Source organism: Anomaloglossus baeobatrachus, chromosome 2 (assembly GCF_048569485.1).
Source record: "Anomaloglossus baeobatrachus isolate aAnoBae1 chromosome 2, aAnoBae1.hap1, whole genome shotgun sequence".
NCBI classification, from domain to species: Eukaryota; Metazoa; Chordata; class Amphibia; order Anura; family Aromobatidae; genus Anomaloglossus; species Anomaloglossus baeobatrachus.
In genome coordinates, this window is record NC_134354.1 from 162,651,673 (window position 1) to 162,671,259 (window position 19,587).

A 19,587-nucleotide genomic window follows, 5' to 3' on the forward strand; every position below is an offset into this window, starting at 1 on the left:
CGCCAAGGGCCTCTGCTTCTACTGCGGAGAGGGCACACACCTTCTACGCTCCTGTCCAGAGAGGTCGGGAAACGCCAAAGCCTAGGGCTGGTAGGAGAGGCCACCCTAGGTGCTGGGACTCTCTCAGACCCGGTTACGTGGACTGTTCAAGTGACAACGGGAGAAACGCGGTTCACGGTCGAGGCGTACCTCGATTCCGGGGCAGCAGGCAATTTCATCCAGCAGGCCACGGTCGACAAGTACCAGGTGCCTGTTACTCCACTCGACAAACCCCTCGTGATTGCCTCTGTAGATGGGAGACCCCTCTCTGACACCATCTCGTGGATCACCAAGCCGGTGGAACTACGTATCGGTGCCCTGCACACTGAGAACATCTCTCTCTACGTCCTCCCACACATGTCTCATCAAATCCTGCTGGGACTCCCCTGGTTACGGACACACGAACCGTCAGTCAGCTGGGGTACTGGTGAAATCACCCGATGGGGCTCCTCTTACCACGAGAACTGTCTGAAGACTATTCAACACATCCGACGACCTCCAGTTCCAGAGTCCCTACCGGGACTGCCCTCGGCCTATTGGTCCTTCGCGGATGTCTTTGATAAAAAGGAGTCAGAGGTACTGCCGCCACATCGTCCTTACGACTGTGCCATCGACCTACTCCCGGGAACTACACCACCTCGAGGACGGATATATCCGCTGTCTTCTGCTGAAACAAGGGCCATGTCTACCTACATCACAGAGAACCTGGCAAGGGGATTCATTCGGAGATCCTCCTCTCCTGCTGGAGCTGGCTTCTTCTTCGTTAAGAAGAGAGAGGGCGACCTACGCCCATGCATTGACTACCGGGGATTGAATCAAATCACCGTGAAAAATAAATACCCCCTGCCGCTCATCCCCGAATTGTTTGATCGGCTTAGAGGAGCTCGTGTGTTTACCAAGTTGGATCTTCAGGGTGCCTACAACCTGGTCCGCATCCTCTCTGGGGACGAATGGAAGACCGCATTCAATACTCGCGATGGGCACGATGAATATTGTGTGATGCCCTTCGGCCTGTGTAACGCACCAGCAGTCTTTCAGGAATTGGTGAACGACGTGTTCCGGGACCTTCTCTACGTCTGTGTGGTGGTGTATCTCGATGATATCCTGGTCTTTTCTCCGGACCTCCAGACCCACAGAGAGAACGTGCAGCTGGTACTACAAAGACTGAGGGAGAATCGTCTGTACGCCAAGTACGAGAAGTGTGTCTTCGAGCAGTCTTCTCTTCCCTTCCTGGGTTACGTAATCTCCGATACCGGTCTGCAGATGGACCCGGAGAAGGTCTCTTCCATTCTCAACTGGCCCCCTCCTTCCAGACTGAAGGCAATCCAACGCTTTCTGGGATTCGCAAACTATTACCGTCAGTTCATCCCTCACTTCTCTGCTCTGACTGCACCTCTCTCCGCCTTGACCAAGAAGGGGGCTAATCCAAAGGACTGATCACCTGCGGCCGACACCGCGTTTGGCTCCCTGAAGCAGGCATTTGCTTCCTCCCCTGTGCTCCACCGTCCTGAGTTGAACCGACAGTTCACCTTGGAGGTGGATGCCTCCTCCTCGGGAGCCGGAGCAGTGCTCATGCAGAAGTCCTCCTCCGGGAAGATGGTTACTTGCGGTTTCTACTCCAAGAGCTTCTCAGCGCCTGAACGCAACTACACCATCGGTGACCGAGAGCTATTGGTAGTCAAACTGTCTCTGGAGGAATGGTGCTACCTTCTGGAGGGAGCAGTGTACCCCGTGATCATTTACACGGACCACAAGAACCTGGAATACCTGCGGTCCGCTCAGCGACTGAACCCACGGCAAGCCAGGTGGTCCTTGTTCTTTGCCAGATTCGATTTTCAGCTCCATTTTCGACCCGCGGACAAGAATGTACGAGCAGATGCCTTGTCCAGGTCATTCATGCCCATGGAGCAGGAGGAGGAGACATCCCAGCCCATCATCTGCCCTAGTAAAATCATTCCGGTGGCCTCTGTCACCCTGGCCCAGATACCGCCCGGGAAGACCTATGTCTCTGAGACCGACAGGCAAAAAGTGTTGCACTGGGGCCATGCCTCGAAAATAGCCGGCCATGCTGGTCAGAAGAAAACATGGAGTACAATTGTACGTCACAACTGGTGGCTATCCCTTCGCACGGACGTCGCTTCTTTTGTCTCAGCCTGCTCCTCTTGTGCCAGGAACAAGACGCCCAAACACCTGCCATATGGCCGTCTTCTGCCTCTGCCTATACCCTCCGTTCCGTGGCAACACATTGCAATGGACTTTATTACGGACTTGCCCCTGTCCTCCGGACACACAGTCATATGGGTCGTGGTGGATTGGTTCTCCAAAATGGCTCATTTCGTCCCTATGGCTGGACTGCCCTCTGCCCAGGAACTCGCTGACGCCTACATACAGCACATCTTCCGGTTGCATGGCTTTCCTTCACACATTGTGTCTGACAGAGGAACTCAGTTTACCTCCCGCTTCTGGAGGGCTCTCTGCAAACATCTGGGAGTGACTCTGGACTTTTCTTCAGCCTACCATCCTCAGTCGAATGGCCAAGTGGAACGAGTCAATCAGATCTTGACCTCCTTCTTACGTCACTACGTCAACGCCCATCACGACGACTGGTCCACGCTTCTTCCTTGGGCTGAATTCTCCCATAACCACCACGTCAGTGAGTCCTCCTCCAGCTCTCCCTTCCATGTCGTTTACGGACTTCAGCCTTCCGTCCCTTTACATGTGTCCTCTTCCTCGGATGTCCCTGCTGCTGATGCTGTAGTCCGTGACTTTGCAACAATTTGGGACTCTGTCAAGGCGTCCCTTGGACGTGCTTCCATGCGGATGAAGAGACACGCAGACAAGAGGCGTCTGGATCCTCCGTGTTTCTCTCCAGGAGATCTGGTCTGGCTTGCTTCCAAGTACGTCCGATTGAAGCTACCTTCATACAAGCTGGGTCCTCGCTACATCGGGCCGTTTAAAGTCCTCAGCAAGATCAATGAGGTCACCTACAAGCTGAAGCTCCCGGCCACGATGAGGATACCCAACTCCTTCCACGTCTCCCTGCTCAAGCCGGTTGTCCTTGGTCCCTTCTCCGCTGCTGCCAGTTCTGCTCCTCCTCCTATTGCTGATGATGACATCTATGCGGTAAGGGATATTGTGGCCATGAAAACTGTACGGGGCCGACAGTTCTTCCTGGTGGACTGGGCAGGGTATGGTCCTGAGGATAGGTCCTTGGAACCCCGGGAGAATGTGGGTACTCCCCTGATACGTGCCTTCCTGTCCCGGTTGCGGGGAGGGGGGCGTGGGGGAGGGGGGTACTGTCACGCTCACCGGGTCCCCTGTCACGCTCCCCGGCTCCCCTGCCACGCTCCCCGGCTTCCCTGGCTCGCTCCCCGGCTCCTCTGTCCGGCGTCCCCCGCTCCACAGCCTCCAGGCCCCATCACCTGTGATCCCCAGGCGTCCCGGTCCCCGCTCCCGGCGTCCGTCGGCAGCTGTGCTCCAGCCCAGCTCTCCTGCCTCCTGTTCGCCGCTCCCTGCCCTAACTTCTGGTACCCGGGCCTCGCGCATGCGCATTAGGGCGCGCGCGCGGTCATTGACCCTTTCTTAAAGGGCCAGTGTCCTCCAACAGGATATTGAAGGATCAGGTATTGGGTATATAGGGGGATCTTTTCCAAGTGGGCGGGGCCTGTTCTTCGTGTTTTGCTAAGCTAGGAGTCAGGTCTCCTTGTGTCTGCTGATATACTTACCTATCTCTCTCCTAGAGCCGCTCCTGCCACGCCATCCGGTCCTGACGATTCCCGTACCCCGAACGGTGACTGTCCGCCATCCCGTCAGTCCATTCCATCTCTGATCCCTGTGGTGACCCGTCTTCTCGCTCCATCGGTTCCGGACTCTGCCTGACAACATCTCGGCCTCCGAACCTGAGCTCCGCCATCCGGACCACCTTCGGTGACTCTGTGGTCCCAGGGACTTCTACACTCCACTCTTTGGAATGGACTGTCCTGCAACCTGTAGTGCTCCGGCTACCGGACCCCTTGCCTTCAGTGAGGAGTTCGGCCCAGTGGATCCACCTCCTGGGTCTGCCCGTCCACCTGGCCCTAACATATGGCTGCCATATCGTGTGAGGCTATTTCTAAACATAATTAGTGGGTGACTTTCTTCCTACACCTGTTGTAAATTACTATAGATGACCACAAGTGCATTGAGTAGCAACAAGCAAATACAACACTAAGAATTTCTTCTAAGGCTAGGGTCAAATGACCATATTCTCTCTTATCTGAAAAAATCAGTTTCATTATGTGACTCACACTCTTATTAGAGTTTGATGAGACTACAGTTCGATTTTCTTGAATGTTGAGAAAATAGAGAAACAATTTCTTTTATCTATCAGTCCATGAAAATCGGACCGCACTTTGATGTCAACCGATTTAGGTCTGATATTTTTCACACACTCATTGACTTGTTTTCACGGAAAGGGAGGAGGTAAAGGGGAATATGATGGTAAGGAATGGAAATAATGAGGATAAGGGCTACTGATCTGACTCTCAGGCTAGGGGGCCCTAGCTATGACTGAGCCCAGAATTTGGAGGTGAGGATATCTTGGCCACCACCCTGGCCCTGCTCCTAACTAGCCCTGATCTAGTACCCCCTCTCCCACCACCCATGAGGGGGACCGGGATCAGAGCAGTAACCCCATAAAAAATAGACAAATCGTGGGGGGGGACCAAAACACAGTCACACTGCACCCAGCACAGAGGAATAAGACAACAAATGGTAAGGGGAAAACCAAAGCAGGGAAGAAAACACAAGACAAGGTGTAACTCCACAATAACAGTAAGCAAACTACATTTAATATTGTCTCCAGAGGAGGAAGAAGAGGCTAAAATACTAAAACTGTCACAAATTTCTCACCACTGTGAGATAATCGTGACACTTGCATGGCCGAGTGCAATCTGATTTATGGATGAAAATCGTTCCTTTTTGTTTCCTTGAACATACTCAGTCTAAGGAAAAAAAAATGGACATGTGGTCATTAGAGTTGAGCGCGGTTCGTGGTTCGTGGTTCTCCAGTTCGCGGCTCGAGTGATTTTGGGGCATGTTCTAGATCGAACTAGAACTCGAGCTTTTTGCAAAAGCTCGATAGTTCTAGATACGTTCGAGAACGGTTCTAGCAGCAAAAAGCAGGGCTTTTTACAGCTACAGTGTGCAGGAGCCATCGCTGGCAGCCTGCCACAAGCTGGTAACCAAGATAAACATCGGGTATCCAAGCAAAGCGCTTTGGTTAGTAACCCGATGTTTATCTTAGTTACGTGCAGGAAGCCCACACTTTCCCGCTCAGCTCGCTCCGCCCCCTCCTGCCCGCGGCATGTACACATACATACACAAACACACACACACACACACATCCCCCCCCCCCATCCCCCCCTCATCCCCCCCATCCCCCCCCGCCCGCCCGCTCGCTCGCTCGCTCGCTCGCTCGGCTTACCTGCGGTGATGAAGTCCCGCCATCCCGACCTCAGCGCTGTCACTGTCCTCCATGGCCGCCGCTTGTCACATCACCTATCGCTTCCGACCCGAGACTGACTAGCGGTGACGTCACGGACCTCTCGCGATACTTGCTGTGAAGGCGCCGGTCATTGACCTCAGTGACAGGGGCTGTCAGTGTGCTGGAGATCAGCGCAGGTAATGTACCTCGCTGACAGCAGCACTTGTCACCCCCCTGCAGTGACCTGGGCTGACCCATTGATGTTAGCTCAGGTCACTGCACTGCTCTCCCAGTCAATGGGGAACATCCTGCTCTTCATTGACTGGGACAGTGTGGATCGTCATGGCAACCCCTTGGATTACACCAGACCTGGATTTGTTTTTCAATCTAATAAATTGGTTAAAGAGGGAATGTTTTGGGGAGTGTTTTTTCAAATAAAAATGTGTTTGTCGTCTATTTTTTTTTATTACTGACTGGGTTGGTGATGTCGGGTATCTGATAGACGCCTGACCTCACCAACCCCAGGGCTTGATGCCAGGTGACATTACACATCTGGTATTAACCCCAAATATTACCCCGTTTGCCACCGCACCAGGGCGCGGGATGAGCTGGGGCGAAGCACCAGGATTGGCGCATCTAATGGATGCGCCACTTCTGGGGCGGCTGCGGCCTGCTATTTTTAGGCTGGGGAGATTCCAATAACCATGGACCTCCCTAGTCTGAGAATATCAGGCCCCAGCTGTCTGCTTTACCTTGGCTGGTGATCCAATTTTGGGGGACCCCTACGTGTTTTTTTTTTTAATTATTTATTTAATTTAAAATAACAGCGTGGGGTGCCCTCAGTTTTGGATTACCAGCCAAGGTGAGGTTGCCAGCTGTGGTCTGCAGGCTGCAGCCGTCTGCTTTACCCTAGCTGGCTACAAAACTAGGGGGAACCCTATGTCATTTTTTTTTCATTTTTTTGGCTAAATACAAAGCTAAGCACCCCTTAGTGCCACATGAAAGGTACCAAAGGGTGTTCCACTTTTTCTCCATTTTTTTCTCCACTTTCTCTCCACTTTTTCTCCACTTTTTCTCCATTTTTTTCTCCACTTTTTCTCCTCTTATGCTCCACTTTTTCTCCACTTTTTCTCCACTTTTTCTCCTCTTATGCTCCACTTTTTCTCCACTTTTTCTCCACTTTTTCTCCACGTTTTCTCCACTTTTTTCTCCACTTTTTCTCCTCTTATGCTCCACTTTTTCTCCACTTTTTCTCCACTTTTTCTCCACTTTTTCTCCTCTTATGCTCCACTTTTTCTCCACTTTTTCTCCACGTTCTCTCCACTTTTTTCTCCACTTTTTCTCCTCTTATGCTCCACTTTTTCTCCACTTTTTCTCCACTTTTTCTCCACTTTTTCTCCACTTTTTCTCCTCTTATGCTCCACTTTTTCTCCACTTTTTCTTCACTTTTTTCTCCACTTTTTCTCCTCTTATGCTCCACTTTTTCTCCACTTTTTCTCCACTTTTTCTCCACTTTTTCTCCTCTTAATCTCCACTTTTTCTCCTCTTATGCTCCACTTTTTCTCCACTTTTTTCTCCACTTTTTCTCCACTTTTTCTCCTCTTATGCTCCACTTTTTCTCCACTTTTTTCTCCACTTTTTTCTCCACTTTTTCTCCTCTTAATCTCCACTTTTTCTCCACTTTTTCTCCACTTTTTCTCCACTTTTTTGTCCACTTTTTCTCCACTTTTTCTCCTCTTATGTTCCACTTATTCTCCACTTTTTCTCCACTTTTTCTCCACTTTTTCTCCACTTTTTCTCCTCTTATGCTCCACTTTTTCTCCACTTTTTCTCCACTTTTTCTCCACTTTTTCTCCACTTTTTCTCCTCTTATGCTCCACTTTTTCTCCACTTTTTCTTCACTTTTTTCTCCACTTTTTCTCCTCTTATGCTCCACTTTTTCTCCACTTTTTCTCCACTTTTTCTCCACTTTTTCTCCTCTTATGCTCCACTTTTTCTCCACTTTTTCTCCACTTTTTCTCCTCTTTTTCTCCACTTTTTCTCCTCTTATGCTCCACTTTTTCTCCACTTTTTCTTCACTTTTTTCTCCACTTTTTCTCCTCTTATGCTCCACTTTTTCTCCACTTTTTCTCCACTTTTTCTCCTCTTAATCTCCACTTTTTCTCCTCTTATGCTCCACTTTTTCTCCACTTTTTTCTCCACTTTTTCTCCACTTTTTCTCCTCTTATGCTCCACTTTTTCTCCACTTTTTTCTCCACTTTTTTCTCCACTTTTTCTCCTCTTAATCTCCACTTTTTCTCCACTTTTTCTCCACTTTTTCTCCACTTTTTCTCCACTTTTTTCTCCACTTTTTCTCCACTTTTTCTCCTCTTATGTTCCACTTATTCTCCACTTTTTCTCCACTTTTTCTCCACTTTTTCTCCTCTTATGCTCCACTTTTTCTCCACTTTTTCTCCACTTTTTCTCCACTTTTTCTCCTCTTATGCTCCACTTTTTCTCCACTTTTTCTTCACTTTTTTCTCCACTTTTTCTCCTCTTATGCTCCACTTTTTCTCCACTTTTTCTCCACTTTTTCTCCACTTTTTCTCCTCTTAATCTCCACTTTTTCTCCTCTTATGCTCCACTTTTTCTCCACTTTTTTCTCCACTTTTTCTCCACTTTTTCTCCTCTTATGCTCCACTTTTTCTCCACTTTTTTCTCCACTTTTTTCTCCACTTTTTCTCCTCTTAATCTCCACTTTTTCTCCACTTTTTCTCCACTTTTTCTCCACTTTTTCTCCACTTTTTTCTCCACTTTTTCTCCACTTTTTCTCCTCTTATGTTCCACTTATTCTCCACTTTTTCTCCACTTTTTCTCTACTTTTTCTATGGTCGGTCTACCCATTAGCTCTGCCATGCATAGTGTAGCTCTACACCTACTGCACATGTTACTTTATGATTGACATCTCTTTCGTACCAGAGCTGTCTAAGTCTACTCTGACCCCATATTTGTCATTACTATATTGTCCTTGTACTGTATTATGACATTTGTATCATGTGTTTCATTTCTTGCTGTGTTGCAATTTTTTTGCTGCATCCCAATTGTACCTCTACATTGTTCGAGTTTATGTTATTGTTCTCTCACTCTTATGTGATACTGATTATTGTCATTTTTCATGATTACATGCAGATAAGTCCAATCTGACGAAGGCTCAGGCCGAAACGTCATTTGTAACTTGTTTTGGACAAAAACATATATGCTTATGAAAAAAAAATTTTCTTAATACGGACCAATAAAGAGTGATTTTGCATTACTATCCATTGTGACTTACTGACTTAGTCTGGGAGATATAGAGTGCCGAGGTTACTCACTAATTTTATCTATTATTACCTCTGAGCACCTATATACCAGTGAGCAGAGCTTCCTCTACAGTAGTTCTCCTGATTAGGCATGCCCTTACCTCATGAGCAGGGCATTGCAGCTTTGGTAGCAACCATTACGACATGGACTCTGCTGCTGTGGACCCGGGGAGAGTGAGTGCAGATTCATTGCACCCACACTCCTCACATGAAGGGTCCGCACTCCTAGAAAATGGGGGATACGTTCCCTGAGTGTCTCCCCCCCATATTCTAGACGGTCCAGAGTCGTCGTGGGACCCCTTTATTTTTTTTCTTACAATAAATTGGTGAAAGAGGAAATGTTTTGGGGACTGTTTTTTCAAATAAATTTCTTTTGTCGATTTTTTGTTTTTGTTAGTACTGACAGTTTATGATGTTGGGTATCTAATAGACGCCATGACATCACAAACTGCTGGGCTTGATCTCAGGTGACTTTACAGCTAGTATCAACCCGATTTATTACCCCGTTTGCCACTGCACCAGGGCACGGGATGAGCTGGGGTGAAGCGCCAGGATTGGCGCATCTAGTGGATGCGCCACGTCTGGGGTGCCTGCGGCCTGCTATTTTTAGGCTGTGAAGGCCCAATAACTATGGACCTTCCCACCCTGAGAATACCAGACCACAGCTGTCCGCTTTACCTTGGCTGGTGATCCAATTTGGGGGGTCCCCTACTTTTATTGTGTAATTATTAATATTTATAAAATAATTATAAAAAAGAGCCTGAGGGGACCTCCACATTGGATCCCCAACCACGGTAAAGCTGCCAGCTGTGGTTTTCAGGCTACAGCCGTCTGCTTTACCCTAGCTGGCTATCAAAAATGGGGGGACCCAACGTAATTTTTTTTTTTTAACTATTTTTTAAATAGAAAAAATTAATGGGCTTCCCTGTATTTTGATTGCCAACCAAGGTAACGGCAGGCAGATGGGGGTGGCAACCCATAGCTGTCTGCTTTATCTGCGCTGAGAATCAAAAATACCGCGGAGCGCTACGTCATTTTTTTAAAGATTTATTTTTACAGCACTGTGATGTCCAGCAATCAAAATACAGGGAAGCCCATTTTATTTTTAGTTATTTAAATAAATAATTAAAAAAAATATATGTTAGCTCCCACTGCATTTTTTGTATTGCTAGCTAAGGGTAATCCAAGCAGCTACTGGCTGCTAACCCCCACTGCTTGGTGTTACCTTCACTGGCAATGGAAAATCCAGGGAAGCATTTTTTTTTTTTTTTTTTGCCAAAAAGCTACAAAAAAAGGACGTGAGCTTCGCCATATTTTTGTATGCTAGCCAGGTATAGCAGGCAGGTGCTGGAAGAGTTGGATACAGCGCCAGAAGATGGCGCTTCTATGAAAATGCCATTTTCTGAGGTGGCTGCAGACTGCAATTCGCAGCAGTGGGGCCCAGAAAGCTCAGGCCAACCGGTGGTGCGGATTCCAATCCCCAGCTGCCTAGTTGTACCTGGCTGGACACAAAAATGGGGCAAAGCCTACGTCATTTGTTTTCTAATTATTTCATGAAATTCATGAAATAATAAAAAAAGGGCTTCCCTTTATTTTTGGTTCCCAGCCGGGTACAAATAGGCAACTGGGGGTTGGGGGCAGCCGTACCTGCCTGCTGTACCTGGCTAGCATACAAAAATATGGCGAAGCCACATAATTTTTTCAGGGGGCAAAAAACTTCTGCATACAGTCCTGGATGGAGTATGCTGAGCCTTATAGTTCTGCAGCTGCTGTCTGTCTGTATGGAGAAGAGCAGACAGCAGCTGCAGAACTACAAGGCTCAGCATACTCCATCCAGGACTGTATGCAGAAGTTTTTTGCCCACCAAAAAAATGACGTGGGCTTCGCCATATTTTTGTATGCTAGCCAGGTACAGCTGGCAGCCACGGGCTGCCTCCAACCCCCAGTTGCCTATTTGTACCCGGCTGGGAACCAAAAATATAGGGAAGCCCGTTTTTTTTAATTATTTCACTTATTTCATGAAATAATTAAAAAACAAATGACGTGGGCTTCGCCCTATTTTTGTGTCCAGCCGGGTACAACTAGGCAGCTGGGGATTGGAATCCGCAGCACAGGTTAGCCCGAGGTTTGTGGGCACCTCTGCTGCGGATTTCAGTCCGCAGCCGTCCCAGAAAATGGCGCTCTCATAGAAGCGCCATCATCTGGCGCTGTATCCAACTCTTCCAACAGCCCTGGAGCCGGGTGGCTTGTTGGGTAATCATGAGTTAATACTGGCTTTGTTTTACCAGCCAGTATTAAGCCAGAGATTCTTAATGTCAGGCACGTTTGACCCGGCCATTAAGAATCTCCAATAAAGGGTTAAAAAAAGACACCACACAGAGAAAAAATACTTTAATAGAAATAAATACACAGACACATTAGAGACTCCATCTTTATTACCCCTGTCAGCCCTCCACGATCCTGCTCTTCTGTCTTCTTTCTTTCTAGTGTAGTAGTAGTGACGATTGTAGTGAGGAAGGATGAGATTCACCAGCTCATCACTTGGGGCTGGGGAACCTCCATCCTAACTACAATGCTCACTACAATCGGGAAGCAGCGTGCAGCCTTCACTCCGTGAGTGATCACTGCTGGCTGCTAGCGGTAACGCTGACAGACGCGTTACCATAGCAACGGTGCTCTCGGAGCCGCGGTTAGCGGTGACGTCACCGCTAACTGCGTTGCTATGGCAACGGTGATCTCCGTTAATGACCGGCTGTGTCAGCCGGTCCCTAACGGAACGGGGAGTCGACCGTGTGCTAGAGCATGTCGTCGGTACACGGCGATACACATATGTGCACCGTGTACCGGAGAGATGCACTCGCAGGTCCTACATGACGTGTCATAGTCATGTGACCAGTCTGTAGCCAATGAGATAATAGCCACGTGACTGGTCACATGGCTATTTTGACGTCACGATAGGTCCTGCTTCTCTGCTGGCAGTGCAGGTCACCGGGAGGATTCAGCGATCATCGGATGGAATAGCGGCAGGAGACAGAGTGCAGAAGGGATCGCGAGGACCGGTAAGTGTTATGGCAATGTTTATTAACTGTTTGTGTACATTTATAATGCATTTTTATATGTTTGTGATTGCCTCCCATTATAGCCTATACGTTCGAGTTCGGTTCGTCGAACGTTCGACGAACCGAACTCGAACGGGAGCTCCGTTCGGCGAACCGACCTCGAGCCGAACCGCGACCGGTTCGCTCATCTCTAGTGGTCATGGCCCCATTAAATAACATTTGTCTGAGTGTGATCCCATATTTTCTCAGATCGCACTCGGACCAAAAATATGGTTATCTGTACAAGCTCTAACAGACACAGATCAAACATTTTATGATTTGCCTTCATGAGAGATAATCTATTTGCTATGATCTTTTGGATCTTCAGAAAATATAATGCTGTTTGAAAGTTAATGTCTTGTGAAAAATGTAAACATCATGAAATAGATATTTTTGACCTGGTAAGGCTGGTGCAATGACTTAGAAAATCAATGTCAGAATGCCTGTATTAACCTAAAATTTAAATGAGCATAAAATGAGTTCAGCTGCAGGGGGTCTTATGAATTTTCCATTTTAATGTTACTCAAGGAAACATTCACAAAGGCTTCTAAACTTAACTTACATGGACTTTCCAAGTATCAGGTCTCTTGAGATGTATGTAATAGTGTATGTTGTTTCTGTTGTTAAATCGGGTGAAAGATCTGCTTTACGTTTTCTACTAAGGGTTGAATATTAAATACGGAATAAACTTTTAAAGTTTAGGAATGTGGGAGTATGCACAGGCCACTGTCTTTGCTACTGGTTGCTTGTATTTACTTTATGCTTTGTTTCCAAAGCTGCTATATGACGTTTTTAGGAGCCATTCTTGTAAAATACAATGTAGTTTTACAGTACTGTCTCCTGTACTGGATATGTAAGCACGGAAAGCAGAATAGAGCACTCTATCTCCTAAGGCTCAGCTATGAGCGCCCAACTGCATGGACCAGTGTTGAATAATGCTGCTATTTATGTCACGATTCCTACGCTCAGTGCGTCTTGGCCTAATGAGTGACTAATTGCTGTACTATGGAATCTGGGTGTGCTGAGCTGTCAGTGTACTGAGTGACAGCTCAGCCATGTAATCTGATACTTGGAGGTGCTGGGTGTTTTCAGGTGTTCCCTGTTCTCTGTGAATGCCCAGCTGCTTAGCTGAGCAGTTAATCCTGTAACACTGCCAGTCATAGCATTCTACTCAGTGGTGCTTGTTTGCCTAGGTTATCTGTGTTCTGTGTTTTGATCTATTGCTGCCAGACCTTGGACTTCACTTGACATTCTGTTTGCATTTTCCCTTTGCTCTGATCCGATATACTCCAGGTATTCTGATTCTGGACCATGACCTGACTACGCCTTTGTCTATACTGTTATTTCTTGACATGCTCTTCCAGTATCAGACCCCGGAATGTTTGATTACCCTGCCTCATGACTGTGTAGAGACTAGCGTCTCAAGTTGCAAGCAAAATCTGCAATGCAATGTATTGCAATGTATTGCAATGTATAATACAATTATTTTTCAGATTACTGCATTACAGCCATATTCATATATACAGCAAGTGAGGGTAGATTTTAAGTTAGACACACCTTGTAAAACAAGGTTTCTGCTATACAACCATCAGTTTCAGTCAGATGCCACATAGTCAAATTCCAAAACAGAAAGCTAGAAATGTAGTTGCCAGGATCTCCCATGGTTATAACAAAAACACTTACCATTGGACTGTTCATCCCATTCGAGTAACCATTTCAATTGACAATCACAGGCCCAAGGGTTGCCATGAAGATACAAGTTTTCGAGTAATGGCAATGTTTGGACCATGTCTGCCGGGAGCATTTGAATCATGTTGTCTGATAAGTAAAGATGCTTCAAGGTAGATTGCCTGAAGTAGCCCAAGAAATTAAAAGTGCAGAAGGTGTTTGCATGCAGTTGCTGAAGCAAGTTTCCTTCTAAATGTAGTAGTCGTAAGGCAGTTAATCCATTGAAGGCATTGGGGTGTATGAATTCAACTTTGTTATGGTCAACATGTAATCTTGTTAAACCAGATAGTCCATGAAATGTGTGGCTGTTAATTACTTTCAGCTTGTTGTAGCTCATTTTGAAAACCTTTAGAGAAAACAAAAGAAGAAAGAATTTTGTAAAATAACTAAATTCCAATTTTAACCATTATTACAAATAGAGCTGATAGATTATTTTGAAATTCAAATTTCCAGGTTCAAAGATTTTAACCCCTTTACGTGACGTGCTATGTATATTGTGAGTCATTTCCCTGCCTTTGATGTAGGCTCGAATCTTTCCCTGCAGATGAAGGCTGAATCATTCAGTCTTCATCTGCATCTTACAGATTGGGGGTGGACTGACACTCTGCCTGCGACTATTAAATGCCTCTGTCAATCTCTGACAGTGGTTTTTAACATGCACTGGCAGAGGGACGCACACTTCTGAGCCCTCATCGGCATGCCCAGCAGTGAGTTGTCATAAAAGCCAGGGGTTAGCTGATGACCCCTTTGTCTGGCATCTCTGTACTCCTATGAAAACCATCCTGTGGCAGGTGTTCATAGGAGGCTGTGATTACTTCTTAATACAGGAATGCTGTGGCATTGCTGTCCAGACCAACTGATCAGAGAATCACAGATTCAAGTCCCCATAGCTGACTATTAAATGCAGTACAAAGTAAAATAGAAATATTTTAAAAAAATATGGAAAAAATATGTCAAAGTTCAAATTACCCCTTTTACTACATTAAAAATTAAGAAATAATAATAATAATAATGTATACATATTTGGTATTGCTGCATTCATAAAAGTCTGATTAACATATAATGTGAGTTAATTGGATCAGAGTATCAAGAAAAAAAATCAAAAAGACAGAATTGTAGTTTTTTGGTTGCTTCAACAGCAGAAAAAAAAATAATAAAAGGCGATCAAAACATATTTTATACCCTAAAATAATATCAATAAAAATATAAGCTCGGGTCACAAAAAACATGCTCTTGCACAGCTCCATATTCCAAAAATGTAAAAAGTTACAGTTCTTGGATAGTTATAACACAACAAGATTTTCTAATTTTCTAAAGTTCTCAATGTTTATTCCCCACTTAAATATAACAATTAGTGATGAGCGAGTACCAAAAAGCTCGGGTGCTCGAGGCTCGGGCCGAGCATCCCAAGATACTCGTGTACTCGGCCCGAGCACCGAGCCCAATGTTATCCTATGGCAGACCCGAGTATTTTTATGAAATGACCCCCCGGCAGCATGTAGAAACCCTAAAAATGTCACAAAAGTCTCAGAAGAGTGCTCAAATGACATGGCAACAGCATGGGGAAGACCCCTTGAAGCAGTTATCACTCAAAAGTCACAGCTGTGAACAATTTTGTCCGAGTTTTACGCCATTTTTACGGACTCACCAGAAAACCTTCCAAAATAACACCAAAATGAATTTTCATGGCGGAAATGTTAAGGGCACATACCCAATAGTGAGATAGAGCTGGTGTATGTTACTTTTTGAGATTACATGAAAGATTTTATGTGAAAACATTGTGTGGCACTCCGATGTCCCTGAGAAGAGATGTACATGAAGGCCTCTTGAGTCTAATGGGCCCATTTTGAGGAAGTTCAAGTGAGTCTTTGTAGTATTTTCCTTTGCCAGGGCAGTCCAAAATTGTGAGGTTCACCAATGCCCCTGCATACAGACGTGCATGATGGCCTGTAAACCTGAAGTGCCCATTGTAAGGAAGTGGGTCTATTGTAGTATAGCCCTTTGGCAGGGCAGCCAAAAATTGGGAAGCTCCACATTGTCCCTGGATAGAGACGTGCATGAGGGCCTGTAAACCTGAAGTGCCCATTGTAAGGAAGTGGGTTTATTGTAGTATAGCCCTTTGGCAGGGCAGCCAAAAATTGGGAAGCTCCACATTGTCCCTGGATAGAGACGTGCATGATGGCCTGTAAACCTGAAGTGCCCATTGTAAGGAAGTGGATCTATTGTAGTATAGTCCTTTGGCAGGGCAGCCAAAAATTGGGAGGCTCCACATTGTCCCTGGATAGAGACGTGCATGATGGCCTGTAAACCTGAAGTGCTTATTGTAAGGAAGTGGGTCTATTGTAGTATAGCCCTTTGGCAGGGCAGCCAAAAATTGGGAGGCTCCACATTGTCCCTGGATAGAGACGTGCATGATGGCCTGTAAACCTGAAGTGCTCATTGTAAGGAAGTGGGTCTATTGTAGTATAGCCCTTTGGCAGGGCAGCAAAAAATTGGGAAGCTCCACATTGTCCCTGGATAGACACGTGCATGATGGCCTGTAAACCTGAAGTGCCCATTGTAAGGAAGTGGGTCTATTGTAGTATAGCCCTTTGGCAGAGCAGCCAAAAATTGGGAGGCTCCACATTGTCCCTGGATAGAGACGTGCATGAGGGCCTCAAAACATTGTTCCCATTGCAAAGGAGCGGGTCTCCTGCCGTTGTAATGCCCATTCTGAAAGAATGGGCAAAAAAATTTAACACTGGGGGTATACCTGAAACAATGGCCTAACTATTGTAATGGTCATCATGATGGCGCATGAGGAGAAGGAGGAGCAGTCCAGCGATTAGCCAAAGTCCAGAAGTGTGTACCCATGGGTGAGTGGAGGTACATGGCAAATTCCGGTTGCAAAATTTAAATTCCGCTCTCATTTGCTTGTGGTGTGGTGAAGTCTGGCCCAATCCAACCCTTGTTCATCTTGATCAGAGTCAGCCTGTCAGCATTTTCATTTGACAGGCGGGTGCGTTTATCTGTAATGATTCCACCTGCGGCACTAAAAACACGCTCTGACAAAATGCTAGCGGCAGGGCAGGCCAGGACTTCCAAGGCGTAGAGAGCCAATTCATGGCACGTGTCCAGCTTGGATACCCAATAATTGTAAGGCACAGAGGAATGTTGGAGTACAGTTGTTCTATCTGCAAGGTACTCCTTGAGCATCTGGGCAAACTTAAAATTTCTTGTGGCACTACCCCGCACCTCAGGGGCTGTGGTACGTGAGGGGCTGAGAAAACTGTCCCACATCTTACAGACTGTTCCCCTACCTCTGGCGTATTGGACTTGTGCCCCTCTCGGCTGTACGCCTTGGTTGTCCACTGATTCCTGACCTATGCTGCTAGCGTTTTGTGAGGGGAATGCTTTGCCTACTTCCGTGACTATGGCCTTCCGGAACTGCTGCATTTTGGCTGACCTCTCCGCCTCGGGAATAAGAGACATAAAGTTCTCCTTGTAGCGTGAGTCAAACAGTGTTACCAACCAGTAATGATTGTCGGCCAAGATGTTCTTAATGCGAGGGTCACGAGACAGGCAGCTTACTATAAAGTAAGTCATGTGCACCAGACTCTTAACAGCCATCACTTCAGCATACTGACCAACACGATGACTGAACATGCTGTCCTCCTCCTCCTCCTCCTCATCTACCCTGTCCTCTGGCCAGCCACGCTGAACCGAGGAAATGACTGGTGTGCATGTCATATCCTCAATTTGGCCGGAAAGTTGCTCCATGTCTTCATCCTCCTCCTCGTCATAGTCCTCCACTGCACATTGTGATGAGACGAGGCTGGGCTGTGTGTTATCACCCACACCCACTACTGTTTCTTGCTCCAACTCATCGCGCTCCGCCTGCAATGCATCATGTTTGTTTTTGAGCGGAGACCGTTTTAGAAGGCAGAGAATCGGTATGGTAATGCTAATAATGTCGTCATCGCCGCTCACCATCTTGGTGGAGTCCTCAAAGTTTTGGAGGATGGTACATAGGTCGGACATCCATCTCCACTCCTCAGGTGTTATGTGTGGAGTTTGACCCATTTCCCGACGGCTTAGGTGATGCAGGAACCCAAGAACTGCCCTCTTTTGCTCACATATCCTGACCAACATGTGCACAGTTGAATTCCAACGCGTGGGGACATCACACACCAATCTGCAAGCCAGAAGATGCAAACGGCGCTGAAAGCCGGCAAGGCCGGCTGAAGCAGTAGGTGACTTTCGAAAATGTGCAGACAGGCTGCGAACTTTTACCAGCAGATCAGACAGCTCTGGGTATGATTTTAGAAACCGCTGAACCACGAGGTTGAGCACATGGGCCACGCATGGAACATGTGTCAGCTGGCCTCACCTCAAAGCTGCCACCAGGTTCTGGCCATTGTCACACACGACCTTTCCTGGCTTTAGGTTCAGAGGTGTGAGCCAGTGATCTGCCTGCTGTTTCAGAGCTGTCCACACCTCTTCTGCATTGTGGGGTTTGTCACCTATGCAGATTAGCTTCAGCACAGCCTGTTGCCGCTTCACCGAGGCAGTGCTGCAGTGCTTCCAGCTTGGGACTGGTGTGGAGGGTAAAGTGGATGAGGATGCGCAGGAGGAGGAGGAGGCTGAGGAACATGACATTCCGGAGCTGTAGAGTGTGGGTGAAACCCTGACTGAGGTGGGGCCTGCAAACCTTGGTGTGGGAAGGACATGTTCCGTCCCTCGCTCAGACTGGGTCCCAGCTTCCACAATATTAACCCAGTGTGCCGTCAACGAGATGTAGCGGCCTTGCCCACAAGCACTTGTCCACGTGTCTGTGGTTAGGTGAACTTTGGCTGATACAGCGTTGTTCAGGGCACGTGTGATGTTTTGTGACACGTGGTTATGCAATGCGGGGACGGCCCACCGGGAGAAATAGTGGCGGCTGGGGACCGAGTAACGTGGGACAGCTGTCGCCATCAGGTCGCGGAATGCTTCTGTCTCCACCAGCCTAAAAGGCAACATTTCCAGCGCAAGCAGTTGCGAAATGTTAGCATTTAGAAGTGTGGCATGTGGGGCGTTGGCAGTGTATTTGTGCCTGCGTTGAAAGGTTTTCTGAATGGATAACTGAACGCTGCGCTGGGACAAGGACGTGCTTGATGATGGTGTTATTTCTGCGTGGGCAACTGCAGGTGCAGGACCGGAGGAGGCTTCTTCGCAGGCAGCATGGACAGGGGATTGGCTCGCATGCACAACAAGCAAAGACGTAGCAGTGACATCAGCAATCACTGCTCCTCGACTCTGTTGTACATCCTTCAAAGTCGGGTGCTTGGCTGACATGTGCCTGATCATGCTGGTGGTGGTCAGGCTGCTAGTTTTGGTACCCCTGCTGATGCTGGCATGGCAGGTGTTGCAAATGGCCTTTTTAGAATCATCTGGAGCCAACTTAAAAAACTGCCAGACTCGGGAAGACCTAACATTTGTACAGGCACCTTGTGTCGTGTTGTTGTTCCGGGGAACGGTTGCCTGACTTCTGCCTGGGGCCACCACCCTGCTTCTTACTGCCTGTTGGGATGCTACGCCTCCCTCCCCCTGTGCACTGCTGTCCTCACTCTGCATATCCTCCTGCCAGGTTGGGTCAGTTACTGGATCATCCACCACGTCATCTTCCTCTTCCTCACCCTGCTCCTCCTCCTGACTTCCTGACAATTGTGTCTCATCATCGTCCACCCCTTGTTGAGACACGTTGCCAACTTCGTGAGAACATGGCTGCTCAAATATTTGGGCATCTGTATATACGATCTCGTCATGACTCACTTCAACAGGAGCTGGCGAGAGGCCAGAATGTGCGAATGGAAACGTGAACAGCTCTTCCGAGTGTCCAAGTGTGGGATCAGTAATGTCCGTGGACGTGTACTCGGCCTGGTGGTAGGAAGGAGGATCA

The 19,587-nt window shown here is 47.3% G+C and overlaps 1 protein-coding gene across 1 annotated transcript in view; it reads right to left on the bottom strand.

The window, feature by feature from the left end:
- MXRA5 (matrix remodeling associated 5) overlaps positions 1–19,587 on the bottom strand; it is a 129,661-nt gene that overhangs the window by 14,038 nt on the left and 96,036 nt on the right. Inside the window, exon 4 of the mRNA XM_075335474.1 lies at positions 13,623–14,013. Within this exon, the coding sequence (XP_075191589.1) occupies positions 13,623–14,013 (391 nt within the window). The remainder of the gene's footprint in view (positions 1–13,622; positions 14,014–19,587) is intronic.